This window comes from Cetorhinus maximus, chromosome 11 (genome assembly GCF_964194155.1).
Source record: "Cetorhinus maximus chromosome 11, sCetMax3.hap1.1, whole genome shotgun sequence".
Taxonomy (NCBI): Eukaryota; Metazoa; Chordata; class Chondrichthyes; order Lamniformes; family Cetorhinidae; genus Cetorhinus; species Cetorhinus maximus.
In genome coordinates, this window is record NC_135889.1 from 59,330,890 (window position 1) to 59,344,459 (window position 13,570).

The window sequence follows — 13,570 nt, forward strand, 5'->3', positions numbered from 1 at the left end:
CGATGTCTATACTTCAAAAAGTACTTAATGGGCTTTAAAGTGCTGTGAGATTTCTGGTGATCCTGAAAGGTGCTATATAAATGTAATTCTTTTTAATTGGTAGACCTGCTCAGAGATGTCATAGCATGACTGGTGTAGAAAATAGGAACACCATGCTTGCCCAGTTTTGAAAACTTGAGCGTTATTTTCTTGTATCAAAATTATTGATTTTTCCTTTATCCTGTGCAGTTTTGAAGGAAAAATATGAAAGAAAGATCTGCAATGTTTTACTTATATAAAATTATTAATACAGCCTATTAATGTTAATATTTGTTGATTACAATCTAAATAAATTGAACTGTTGTTGCAGCGCTTCACGAATGAGGATCACTTGGCTGTTCACAAGCACAAACATGAGATGACATTAAAGTTTGGTCCAGCACGTAATGACAGTGTCATAGTGGCTGGTTAGTATCTATTTCTTATCTCTATGCCCTATAATCCAAACTCAAAAAGGTAATGGAATATTGATTGAATACATATTTTGAAAAAGAAGCCTTATTTAAAGTACAAAAAAGTTTTAATGACTTAGATCTATATGGAAAAGCCTATTTTGCTAATAATGTACTGGGCTTAGTTTAATTATGCATGTTTTTTTCTGCACCGACATTAATATGTTAACTAAAATTGGTTAAGTATATAGAACATAAAAAAACTACCAGGTGTTGCTATTATAATAACAGAAAATGCTGCAATTACTCAGCAGTTCGGGCAGCATCAGTGGAAAGAAAAACCGAGTTAGTATTTCAGGTCCATGAGCTTTCTTCAGAACTGAGGAAAATTAGAAATGTAACAGCTTTGAGCAAGTAAAAGGGGGAGGGGTGAAGAAAAACAAAAGGGAAGCTATGTTACAGGGTGGAGGACAGGAGAGAATAAATGGCAAAAAAGTGTTATGGTTCAAATGCCAAAGAGAGTGATAATGGATAAAGTAAAGAAACAAAAGATGTATCTAGATGAGGTGTGAATGGCTGGCTCGCAACTGTCTGAATGCAAAGTAAAAGGGATTAAGAAAGAAACAAGAGAAAAACTAAACCAAAAAAAACACACAAAACAAGGTTGGGGCAGAGGTTATGATTTAAAATTGTTGAACTCAATGCTGAGTTCAGAAGGCTGTAGTGCTGAGTCGACAGATGAGGTGCTGCTCCTTGATCTTGCTTTGAGCTTCATTAGAACACCGTAGCAGACCAAGGACAGAAAGGTCAGAGTGGGAGCAAGGTGGAGAATTGAAATAACTAGGAATGGGAATCTCAGGGTCATGTTTGCGGACTGAACGAAGCTGTTCTGCAAAGTGGTCACTATTTGCATTTGGCCTGCATTTGGTCTCCTCGGTGTAGGGAAGACCATATCTTAAGCAGTGTATACAGTTTACTAAATTGAGGGAAGTACAAGTAAATTGCTGTTTCACTTGGAAGGAGTGTCAAGGGCATTGGATGGTGAGAAGAGAGGAAGTGAAAGACAGAAGTTGCATCTCCTGCACTTATATGGAATGGTACTGCAGGAAAGGGAGGGGGTGTGAGGGGTGACCGAGGAGTAAACTAGGGTGCCATGAAGGCTGAAAGTGGAGGGCAGGGAAATGTGTTTGGTGGTGGCAGAAATGGCATTGAATACCGAGACTGGTGGGATGGGAGGTGAGAATGAGGAGAACCCCACTATGATTTTGGAAGGGAGGGGAAGGGTGAGAGCAGAAATTTGAGAAATAGATCAGACAGGGTGGAGGGCCTTGTCAATCACAGTGGGGGAATTCTTCAGTTGAAGAAAATGAAAGGCGTATCGAAAGAGCTAATATGGAAGCTTGCATCACCTGAACAGATGCGACAGAGGTGGAGAAACTGGGAGAATAGGTTCCTGCAGCAGTCCATGTCCAAATGCTGCATGACATGGACAATATCCAGGCTTGGGCTGACAAGTGGCAAGAAACATTTGTGCCACACAAGTGCCAGGCAATGACCATCTCCAACAAGAGAGAATCTAACCATCACCTCTTGATGTTCAATGGCATTACCATCATGGAATCCTCCACTATCAACATCCTGAGGGTTATTATTGACCAGAAACTGAACTGGACTAGCCATATAAATACTGTGGCTACAAGAGTAGGTCAGAAGCTAGGAATCCTGCGATGATTAACTCACCTTCTGACTCTCCAAAGCCTGTCCACCACCCACAAGGCACAAGTCAGGAGTGTGATTGAATACTCCCCACTTGCATGGATGAGTGCAGCTCCTACAACACTCAAGAATCTGGACACCGTCCAGGACAAAGCAGCCTGCTTGATTGGCAGCACATCCACAAACATTCATTGCTCCACCGCCGACGCACAGTAGCAGCAGTGTGTACCATCTACAAGATGCACTGCAGAAATTCACCAAGGCTCCTTAGACAGCACCTTCCAAACCCACAACCACTACCATCTAGAAGGACTAGGGCAGCAGATAGATGGGAACACCACCAACTGGAAGTTCCTCTCCAAGTCACTCACCATCTTGACTTGGAAATATATCACTGTTCCTTCACTGCTGGTGGGTCAAAATTCTGGAACTCGCTCCCTAACAGCACTACACCACATGGACTGCAGCGGTTCAAGAAGACAGCTCACCACCACCTTCTCAAGTGCAACTAGGGATGGGCAATAAATGCTGGCCCAGCCAACGAAGCCTAAACCCCCGTGAATGAACAAAAAAAAGGAAGTAGAATGTGAAGAAGTGTAGTCAAGTGTTGCTATGTTGTGAAGGACACTATCTTGTAACAATGGCCCAGAATTTCCTTGGCATGCCTATGGCATTGATTTTGTTTTTCAGCACAAAAGTCCCAGGAAATAATTCTTGTCAATATTGTGTCAATACCGTTGCTGAAACCATGTAAAATTGATTATCTCGGGTCTTGCCCTAATGGCAATCAAGAAGCTCCTGGATTTACGCTAGTTTTCTCATTGCAGTCACTTGGACTAAGATATAATGGTGCAGCTGAATCAAGGCTCAAAAAATTTTTTGAGGGCTCATTTGGAAAAAGAAAACTGCCTAGTTTCATTTTCTCAAGGGCAGCCTTTTGATTTTTGGGGCTACTTTTTGTTTTTGGGGGCCTTTGTTAGGTGGTGCAATCACCTAGTAATATTACCTTTTGTATTTGTGTTGAATTTTTTTAGGATTTCCTTATTCAAATAAATAAGGCAGCACAACTACCAAGCAGAAAGACTCTAGTAAATATTATTAAATCTTTTATCCTCATGAAAATTTCATGGATTCGGGAGGGCTGACAGGTAGGAGCGGGTTGTGAGGGCCAATGAGTGGGAGGGGGTTAGGAGGACCGGTGGGCAAGCGAGGGTTGGAAGGGCCTTTTGAGCCCTGAGATGAATGTAGTTAAATGAATGAATTCCAAATATTTGACAAAAGTGTACTCTTGCTGGATGTATGCAATTTTTAGCAAAAATTAATTGTTATGTGTTATTTAGTGCACATTGTATGAATAGTGTAGGACACTGACTGCATCAGTGAGAGGGTGTAAGAGAAATTTAGTTTAGATCTGCTTTTAGGCCAGAATGGGTGGTGCATTTGCAACACATGTCATGGGGCTGGCCTGAAATTGGATCTCATGTGATTAATTCCAGGAAGTTAAAGTACCTGTCCGGCCTCTTGAGGCAGCTTACCAGTTTTTCATGACCAATTTGGGCAGAATGATGACAGCAGGAGCCCTCATCTAGGTTCAGGGTTGGGGGAAGGGAAGTTAGGCAAACGAGGGAGCACGAGTACATGCCAGTTGTGCCGTGGAGCCGAGAGAAGTGCTGTTGCTCCTCTTGGCTCCACATTAGGGCAAGTTAACAAGAAAAAGCTTAAGCTTTCTATCGATGGTCTGCAGTAGTTCTTAAAGGTTTAAACCATGGAATGAACTGGAAAAGCTGAGAAGCTTGCTTTGTTGGGTTTCAGTTCAATTTTGGAATGGAGTTCTTTACAGGCGTCTTGTCTCTCAGTAGCATATGAAAGGAGCCTAATGCCTATTTAAAGAAGGTGCCGGGGTACTTGAATATTGTCCAAGCCAATATGCCATTGGAAGATTTGAAATTTATAATTCTATGACACTGATTACACCAACATTGATCTGCTTAATAAGTTAATTGATAAGCCATTGGTTTAGATAAGGGCATGAAACAGTGCAATTAATGACATTCATCACTGTTCTAGGACATTCTGGGCCTTGTAATTGCTGTCGCCCTCTGATAGGCATTCTAGGTAGCATGGTTTTGTCTTGTGCTCTGTAGCTGTGCTGTATTCTTACACTGAATTGTGGTTCAGAAATAAATAAATAAATATCTGATCTGAAATGGACAAACTTTCAATGCATTTTCTCAAATCCAAGTTCTATTGTAACCATGTGAAATATCCTTCCTTAGGCCATTGCTTCTTACTGTCATTATTCCATATGAAACAAAGCAATGTAAAAAAACTTGCCAATAGTTTCTGAGGGACTTCTGCTAATGCACATATTAGTGTTTCTAACATAAATATTCTAACTTAAAACAGCAAATACACTGAAGCTGCCTTAAGCCCTAATCTTTTGCATTGGCATTTGTGTCAGTTGTTATTGTATTCATTGGAATATAAGCTTGTTGGTGCACTAGGCAAATTTCAGAGTTTTACAGAATCAAATAACGATACAAGACAGAAGGAGGCTACTCGACCTGTTGTGCTTGAGTTGGCTCTTTTGTAGAGCTATCCAGTTAGGCCCACTCTCCTGCTATTTCTTTTTTTAATTCATTTACAGGATGTGGGTGTCACTGGCTAGGCCAGCATTTATTGGTCAGCCATAATTGCCCTTGAGAAGGTGGTGGTGAGCTGCCTTCTTGAGCTGCTGCAGTCCCTTTGGTGTAGGTACATAGTACTGTAACTATTTTTCCCTCAAGTATTTATCCAATTCCCTTTTAAATGCTACAATTGGATCTGCTTTCACCACCCTTTCATGCAGTGTATTCCAGATCACAACTAATAACTCATGTTGCCTCTGGTTCTTTTGCCAATCGCCTTAATCAGTGCCCTCTGATTACTGACCCTTCTGCCACTGGAAACAATTTCTGCTTATTTACTCTATCAAAACACTATTCATGATTTTGAACACCTTTATCAAGTCTGCCGTTAACCTTCTCTGCTCCAAGGAGAACAACCCCAACATCCGTCTCTTCACATTACTGAGATCCCTCATCCCTGGTACCATTCTAATAAAATTGTTCTGCACCCTTTCCAAGGCCTTGACATACTTGCTAAAGTATAATGTTTGTAATTGAACACACTGCTCCAGCTGAGGCCTAACCATGTTTTATAAAGGCTTAGCATAACTTTCTTACTTTTGTACTCTATGTCTCTATTAATAGGGCCAAGGATCCTGTATTTTTAACAGACTTATGAACTTGTCTTGCAATTTTCAAAGATTTGTATACATATATCCCCAGGCCTCTGCACCTGTAACCCCTTTAAAATTTAGTTCATATTGCCTCTCCTCATTTTTCCTAGCAAAATGTATCATTTCACATCAGTAAATTTCACTGCCATTTGTTTGCCCATTTAAATTGTCTATCTCCTTCTTAAACCTATTACTATCTTCCTAATTGCTTACTCCATTTTTGATTTGTATCATCTGCCCATGATACCCAAGTTCTGGCCATTAATGTATACATCAAAAAGTGTAGTGGTCCTACACCTCATTGTACATCTTCCTCCAGTCTGAAAAATAACCATCCATTCTGTCTGCTGTCCTTTAGCCTATTTTGTATTTATGCTGCCACTGACCCAATAATCATATGGACTTTAATTTTTCAAATAAGTCTGTTATGTACTTTGTCAAGCACCTTTCGAAAGCCCATATAAACAACAGCAACTGTACGACTCTCATCAACCCTATTCATCACTTCGTCATAGAACTCAATCGAGTTAGTTAAACACAATTGGCTTTTAAAAATTTGTGCTGATTTTCACTTATTAGCCAATGCTTTTCCAAATGCCAATTTATTTTGTCCCAAAAGTCACGAAAAGTTTCTCCACTAGTGATGTTCCGTTAACAGGCCTGTAATTGCCTGGTTTATCTTTCTCTTCTTCTTTAAACAAGGGTGTAAAATTTTCAGTCCTCCAGTTCTCTGACACTACCTCCATATCCAAGGAAGAAAAGAAAATTCTGGCCAGATTCTCTGCAGTTTTCACCCCTTTCCTCAGTAATCTAGGATGCATCACATTTGCATCATGTGACTCTTCTACTTTGAGGACTGCTAACCTTTTAAGTACCTCTTTATCTATTTTTATCCTATCCAAAATCACTGCTGTTGTGCCTTTTACTGCTACTTTGACAGCATCCTCTTCTCTAGTGAAGACAGATGAAAAGCACTCATTTAATACCTCAGGCATACCCTCTGCCTCCACAATAATTCCTTCTTTTTGATCCCTAGTCAGTCCCACACTTCCTTTGACTACCCTTTTACTACTTATGTGTTTATAAAATACATTTGGATTCCCTTTTATGTTAGCCAGTAATCCATTCTTACACCCTCACTTTTCCCCTCTTATTGTATTGTTTTAGATCTCTTTTGCACTTTGTGTATTTAGTTTGCTTTTCTGCCACAATTATGAATCTTACATTTGTCACAAGCTTTCTTCTTCTGTCTCATTTTGTATCTTTAGTTATCTTGGGAACACCAGAATTGATGCCCTTTCTTTTCCTGTTCTGGGAATATGTCTGCTTTGTATTTGAACCATCCCCTGTTTGAAGGCCTCCCATTGTTCAATTATTGTTCTGCTTACCCTTTTTAAAATACAGTCCACCTGGACCAGATCCCTCTACAACTCACTGAAGTTAGCCTTGCTCTAGTTATGTATTTTAACATTTGTTCCTTGTCCTATTCTAAGCCTGATGATAATAGGATCACTGTTCCCCAAATACTGACCCAGTGAAACATACTCCGTTTGTTCCATTTCATTCTCCTGAATCAGATCCAGCACTGCTTCCTTCCTCCTTGGGCTGGCAAAACACACTGACCAAGAAAATTCTCTTGAACACATTTCAGGAATTCCTCCCCTTTACAACAGCATGACAATGACTACCTTCAAAAATACTCCATTGACTGTATAGTGCTTTGGGACATTCTGAGGTTATGAAAGGTACTATATAAATGCAAGTTTTCCTTTTTAACCTGTTACTAGCCCAATCCAAATTGGGATAATCGAAGTTCCCCATTATCACCACTCCATTGTTCTCACATATTTTTATAATTTACCTGCAAATTTACTACTCTATCTTCTCACTATTTGATGGCAATTAGTAAAGTTTGACCTTATAAATGAAACATTTTTTTGTTTGAGTGATTCTCATGGGAAATTATATGGCAAAAGCTGGTCTTCGTAAGGATTCCTGTGGACAGGGCATTATTAAATTAGTATTGAAAGTGCACACTGCTACGGGCTAAGTTGCTTGACAATAGATCAGCATATACTTTTTAGGCACCTGCGTGGATTCTGTGTGTAGAAAATTGGGTAGCAATCACTTGAAAGAATACAATTTAGGTGTAAATATGGTTCTGAGCTGGAAAAACAACAGAGTTGATACTAATTAGGGCAAAATGTTTGTCAGCATTGACAATGTTAGAAATGAAGATCCCTTTTAAGAGTAAACCAGGTTAAGCTTCATAGTGAATTGAGAGCAAGTGATGCTCATTGAAGCCTGTGTTTAAGAGCTGGATTTTTCCTCTGTAGGGAGGGTTTTGCTTATGCGCAGGGAAAGGATCCAGAATGGAAGAGTAGAAACTGGTATTTGTACTGAGCTATAGTTTAACAATAAAACAGTTGTGATTCACAGAATGTTTTCTGCTGCCTGTTTTGGTAAATGGACATCCATCTATTAAACAAGCATAATATTCAAATTTGCAGGTTTCTTAGCAATGCTTTTCACCACTGTGTACTAATTTAAAACCATTTCACGACAACTTCAGAGTATTTTTTCATAAGAATGCTTTTCACTTCAGTTTTTAGAGAAGTGTATAGTACTAATTTATTTATAACAACTTCAATTATTGTAATACATTGTTTAATTTTATGTTTTATGATGATTACATAAGATATGTAGCACAGAAGCAGGCCATTCAGCACAACCAGTCCCATGTCGATGTTTATGATTCACTTGAGCCTTCTCTATCTTTTCTCATCAAGATCTACCATTATAATTATCTACTCCCTTCTCCCTCACATACTTACCTACTTTCTTCTTTCAACCACTCCCTGTGGTATCGAGTTTCGCATTCTCATCACACTTTGGGTAAAGAAGTTTCTTCTGAATTCCCCATTGGATTTCTTGGTGACTATCTTATACTGATGGCCTCTAGTTATGCTGTTTCCCACAAGAGGAAACATTCTCTTTCTGTCCACACTATCAAAACCTTTCATAATTTTAAATACCTTAAGTCACCCCTCAGCAGCCTTTTTTGAATAGAGAAGGGACACAGCCTGTCACTCCTTTCCTGATATGTAAACCTCTACATTTCTAATATCATCCTTGTAAACTTCCTCTGCACCCTCACCAGGGCTACTATATTCTTTTTATAATATGGTGACCAGAACTGCATGCAGTAGTCTTAAGTGTAGCCACCATACAGGTTGAGCATAATATTCCTACTTTTCAATTCTATCCCTTTAGCAATAAAGCCCAGTACTTAGTTGCCTTTTTTATAGCCTTGCTAACCTGTAAAGCAATATTTAGTGGTTGGTGTATTTGCACTCGAATCGCTTTGTTACTCTTCCCCACCTAAATTTGCGCCTTTCAAGAAATAAGTGACCCCCCTATTCTTCCTACCAAAATGTACTACTTCACATTTCCCTGTGCTGAACTCCATTTGCCAATTATTTGCCCATTCTGTAAGGTTATTAATGTCCTTCTGTAATTTGTTGCAGTCCCCCTCAGTATTGACTTCTACCCCCTTTGGCTCTAATTTGGTGTCACCCGCAAATTTAGAAATTGTGTTTTTGATTCCAAAGTCCAAATCATTAATGTAAATTGTGAACAAAAGTGGTTCCAGCACTGATCTTTGTGGTACACCACTTCTCTCCTGCCACTGTGAATAACTACCATTTACTCCCACTGTCTGCTTTCTATCTTGAAGATAGCAAGCAGTCTATTCTGCCACTTGTTCCCTGACCCCACATTCTCTAACCTTACTCATTTGTCCAATATGGGCACCTTATCGAAGGCCTTTTGAAAATCCAGATAAATGACATTGTGATAAATGCTTTAATCACAGAAAATGGTTAATTTTTCAAGGACTAAGAACATCCTGGAAGAAGTTGGAAATTTTCCCCATGTCGGGCAGGCCGAGTGGGAGCAGACACGGACCCAATCGCCGCCCACGATAGGGCCCGTGCTGCCATTTTACATGGGCGGGCCAATTAAGGCCCGCCCAGCATAACGCACGACTCCCGAGGATAGCGGGAGTGGGCGGGCGGCGGCAGGAGTGCAATGACCGCCGGGTCCAATGGAGACCCGGCGGCCTGTTTAAACGAAGCACTGGCAGCCTTGGAAAGGCTGCTCACAATGGCAAGTAGAAGGGCTCACCAGAGGGCTTCTGATGAGCATGCCAGGGTGGAGGGTAGGCCAGCGGAGCAGGCCAGGCCTGAGGGTAGGGCAGCGGGACAGTGTGCCCCTCGGTTTTCGGATGAGTGCCTAGCTGCCCTCCTGGAGGAGGTGGCAGCATGGCGGGAGGTCCTGCTTCCGAGGGATGGGAGGCGAAAGCCCCCTTACCACACCAAACGTGCCTGGAAGGAGTGGGCTGAGACAGTGAGCTCCCATGGTGCGGTGCGACGCACATGGGTCCAGTGCTGCAAGAGATTCAACAACCTCCTCCGCTCGGGAAGGGAGAGTACCATGTTGGCAGAGGTCACTTAATGCAGCTGTCAGCCTTTCCCCCCCAAGGCATGTCCCTTCCCCCTCAAACAACTCTAAGTACAGTTACTGCATTGAATCCTTCACGACATGTTTCCCTCGCTAGGTGGGCCAGCAGATATTGCCCATGCTCAGTTCACCCTGCGAGGGTAGTGCTGAGATGGGTTCTGCACCCGCAGCATGTGTATCACTGACACCCAGAGTATGGATTCGGGGGCAAACTCAAGGATCTGCACCTAGGCATAGTGCTGGAACTGCGAAGCATGTCAAATATGCTGGGAGGGGAGCTTCTGGGTGGTGGGGCACCAATCCATCTGCTGGCCTTTGCGTTCCACTTGCTCGTGCCTCCTTGCTCTGCAAGGTTAGACCGTGTGGTGCCAAATGTGATGGAGGCATCTTTTGGGCAAAGTGGGGTGGTCAGCCCTGGCTTCTTTGTGTGAGTGTGCGACAGCTGCGGGTCGATGAAGCACTGGAGCCCTGCAATGTCCACTTTGGTTGGGTTGGCAGGGATGCGATGGGAATCCAGGTACAGGCTGGACCAATCAATGCTCTTCTCTCCTTCTCAGGAGAAGACTGCACACATTTCCGCCGAGCGGATCCGGATGGCCCAGTTGGCCATCGCGACTCGATTTGAGCAGGAGGCCATGGATCTGGAGAGGCACCATGTGCCCAGGTCCACTGGTGGCGGTGAGGCTGGGGTGCCATGGGGAGGTATGTTTGCCGAGCACTGAGGTCACAATGTGTGTCCTAGCAGCCATGGCACTGCTGAATGCTCAGCGATTGAAGTTTGTAACATGGGTTGACCATTGATGAGCGTATAATGATCCGGGGGACAGGCATGCACATTGACATTGTCTCTACTTTAACTAATCAAATGTCCTTGTTCTTCCTTTCAGCATTGCCGGAGCAGGGCTGGGCGGAGGAGGCAGAGGGGCCACCTCTCAAACCTGAGGGCCCTGAACATTTTGACTCACCAGCGTCACACCATCTCTGCCCGGCAGGCACCAGTGCAGATACTAGCACCTCGGTGGGAATTAGATCATCGGCTAGTGTCCCGGGGTACAGCGGCGAGGGCACTTCACACTCGCTTGAGGTGCGAGTGGAGACAGAGAGTGCCCATAGCGCCGGCAGTCAGAGGACTGCAGGGGTCCAGGCACATGCTCGGTCGGTGGCTGATGATTTGCCTCTGGAATCGTTCGTGAGGCAGCAAACGCTGGAAATGCAGCAGGGTATGCGGGAGGATCTGGCAGAGTTACATGAGGCAATACGTGGCATGGTGCCCGTGCTGGAGGAGTCTACGCAGAGCATCATCGAAGCAATGAGCCTCATGGCTGAGCGCCATGCTTCCTCCATGGAGAGAGTGGCGACACTCATGGAGAGGCTCCTCCAGGAAAACAATCAGGGCCTCCTGGGGTTGTGCTTGTACCTGCAAGCCCTCACAGTGGCATTGACCTCAGCTGGTCAGTGCCAGTGTGGGAGATGGTTTGGGCACCAAGTATCCCAGCTTGGTGCCCATCCATCTATGGTGAGCAGGGAGGTCCAAAGCGACTTCACAACAGCACAGCAGCTGCCTGTCGTCTCTGCGGGCTCCTCTCAGGGCGCTCCGGATGAGGGAAGCAGCTCCTCCGCCCCTCTGCCAATGACCATGGCATCCAATGAGGCTGCAGTGACTGGGGAGATGTCAGCTGTGGAACTGGCTGCTTCCCTGCCAGGTGGGGCCATCAAAGGCTCCAAGGGCCAGAGGAAGCCCGCCAAGGCCATTGAGGCCAACAGGACAGCACAGTGAGCAGGCTGTCTCAGATGCCAGTGCCAGGGAGGGGGGAAGGACTTAGATGTAGCACCTGTAAGCATAAACCGAAGGCGCCTTAGGCACACCACGGGTTTCTCACTGGTGCTTTAATGTTGACCCATTATTAGTTCATGACCACTTGGTGTGATGTGCAACACCTTTTAATTTTTTTTTCCTGAACTTCATTTTGTTAAATCATTAAATTTTGATATGTAAGCATGGCTCAGGGTGACTCCTTTCTTCTGCAGCTGGACGATTACCCATGATGTTATGAGTGAGTTGTGTGACATTGAGCTTTATTGACAAGGCCCTTAGTTAATGTTCCTATCCAGGCAGATTTTGCACTCAGGTATCGAGCGTAGAGCCTGCAGCCTTGGCTTGTGTTGGAGGTCCATCTGTGGTGTGCTAGCTGAAGGTTCTTTGGATCAAAGCCTCCTGGGTGTCGCTGCCTCCCTGGAGTATGCCCGGGTCAGCGTCTACCCCCTTAGCGCTCTCCCGTGCGTACTCATCCTTGGACTCACTGCTGGACTCATCGTGTGCATCTGGATCAACTGCGTCTTCATCTTCTTCCTCCACTGCGTCCCCTCCTTTCCAGCATCAGATCGTGGAGAGCGCAGCATGCAACCACTATCAGCGACACACGACCTGGGGGGTATTGGAGTGCACCCCCTGAACGGTCCGGGCATCGGAAGCGCATCTTGGGAAGACCGATGATTCTCTCTACCACAGTCCTTGTGGAGGTGTGGCTCCTATTGTACCGCTGTTCAGCCTCTGTTCTTGGATGGTGGAGAGGCCACCTTTTGAGGGGATAGCCCTTGTCACCCAGTAGCCATCCATTCGGCCAGGCTGGAGCACTGAAGAGCCTCGGCACCTGGGATTGTCTGAGGATGTGTCGTGGGAGCTGCCTGGGTGCCTTGTACAGACTTTCAGAATCTGCATCTTGTGATCACATACTATCTGCACATTCAAGGAGTAGAAGCCCTTCCTGTTGACGAAGGTACTCGGCTCACCCGCTGGCGCCTTGATGGCCACATGTGTGCCGTCGATTGCGCTCAGGACGTGGGGGAAGCCAGCAATTGCTGCGAAGCCTCTGGCTTGCTGTGTCTGGCTGGCCTCGACCCAGCGGTAGTGGATGAAAGTCAATGCAACGCCTGAACAGAGTGCCTGTCACCTGCTTGACACAAGTGTGGACAGCTGACAGGGGGACTCCGCAAAGATCACCCACTGACCCCTGGAAAGAGCCAGAGGCATAGAAGTTGAGGGCAGCCGTGAGCTTCAGTGCCACTGGCATGGGGTGCCCACGCACACAGTTGGCGCAGATCTCAGGGCCTATCATCTGACAGATGGAGGTGACTGTCTCCCTTGAGAGACGGAGCCTCCTTCAGCACTGGACCTCAGACATATTGAGGTAGCTGCTTCGCCGCCTGTAAACCCTGGCAGCAGGGTAGTGGCGCCTTCTGCGGCCCCTTCCGCCTTGGACTTCCTGTTTGCCCTGTACCCCTTGTGCCTGCGCCTCTCCTCCCAAAGGTGGCTCCCCTGGAGGCTGAATGTGCACTCCTGGCCTCCTCCCCCTTCTGGTCCTCTCTTCCTCCCCAGAGGAGGTGCCTCCAGTGGAGAGCACACCTCCCATTCCCAGGCTAAGGGAAGGCTTCCTGAAACCTGCAGGCCCCAGAAATGATCTTTACTGTAGATTCCTGACCTGAAGGCTGTTACTCCTGTCCAAGCAGCTGTGAAGAGTTTTGAAGTATTCAAAACTCCCACAGGCAAGTAGCAGTAACTTTCACAATTAAATATTTGACAAACACCACTTGCGACCCCACTCACCCCTCTTATCCTGCCTGT

At 44.8% G+C, this 13,570-nt stretch overlaps 1 protein-coding gene across 3 annotated transcripts in view; it reads left to right on the top strand.

The window, feature by feature from the left end:
• The window catches only part of atf2 (activating transcription factor 2), a 194,520-nt gene that overhangs the window by 63,178 nt on the left and 117,772 nt on the right, over window positions 1-13,570 (top strand). For all 3 annotated transcript variants that reach the window (XM_078552057.1, XM_078552059.1, XM_078552058.1), the window contains exon 3: window positions 350-446. In XM_078552057.1, the coding sequence (XP_078408183.1) occupies window positions 350-446 (97 nt within the window). The remainder of the gene's footprint in view (window positions 1-349; window positions 447-13,570) is intronic.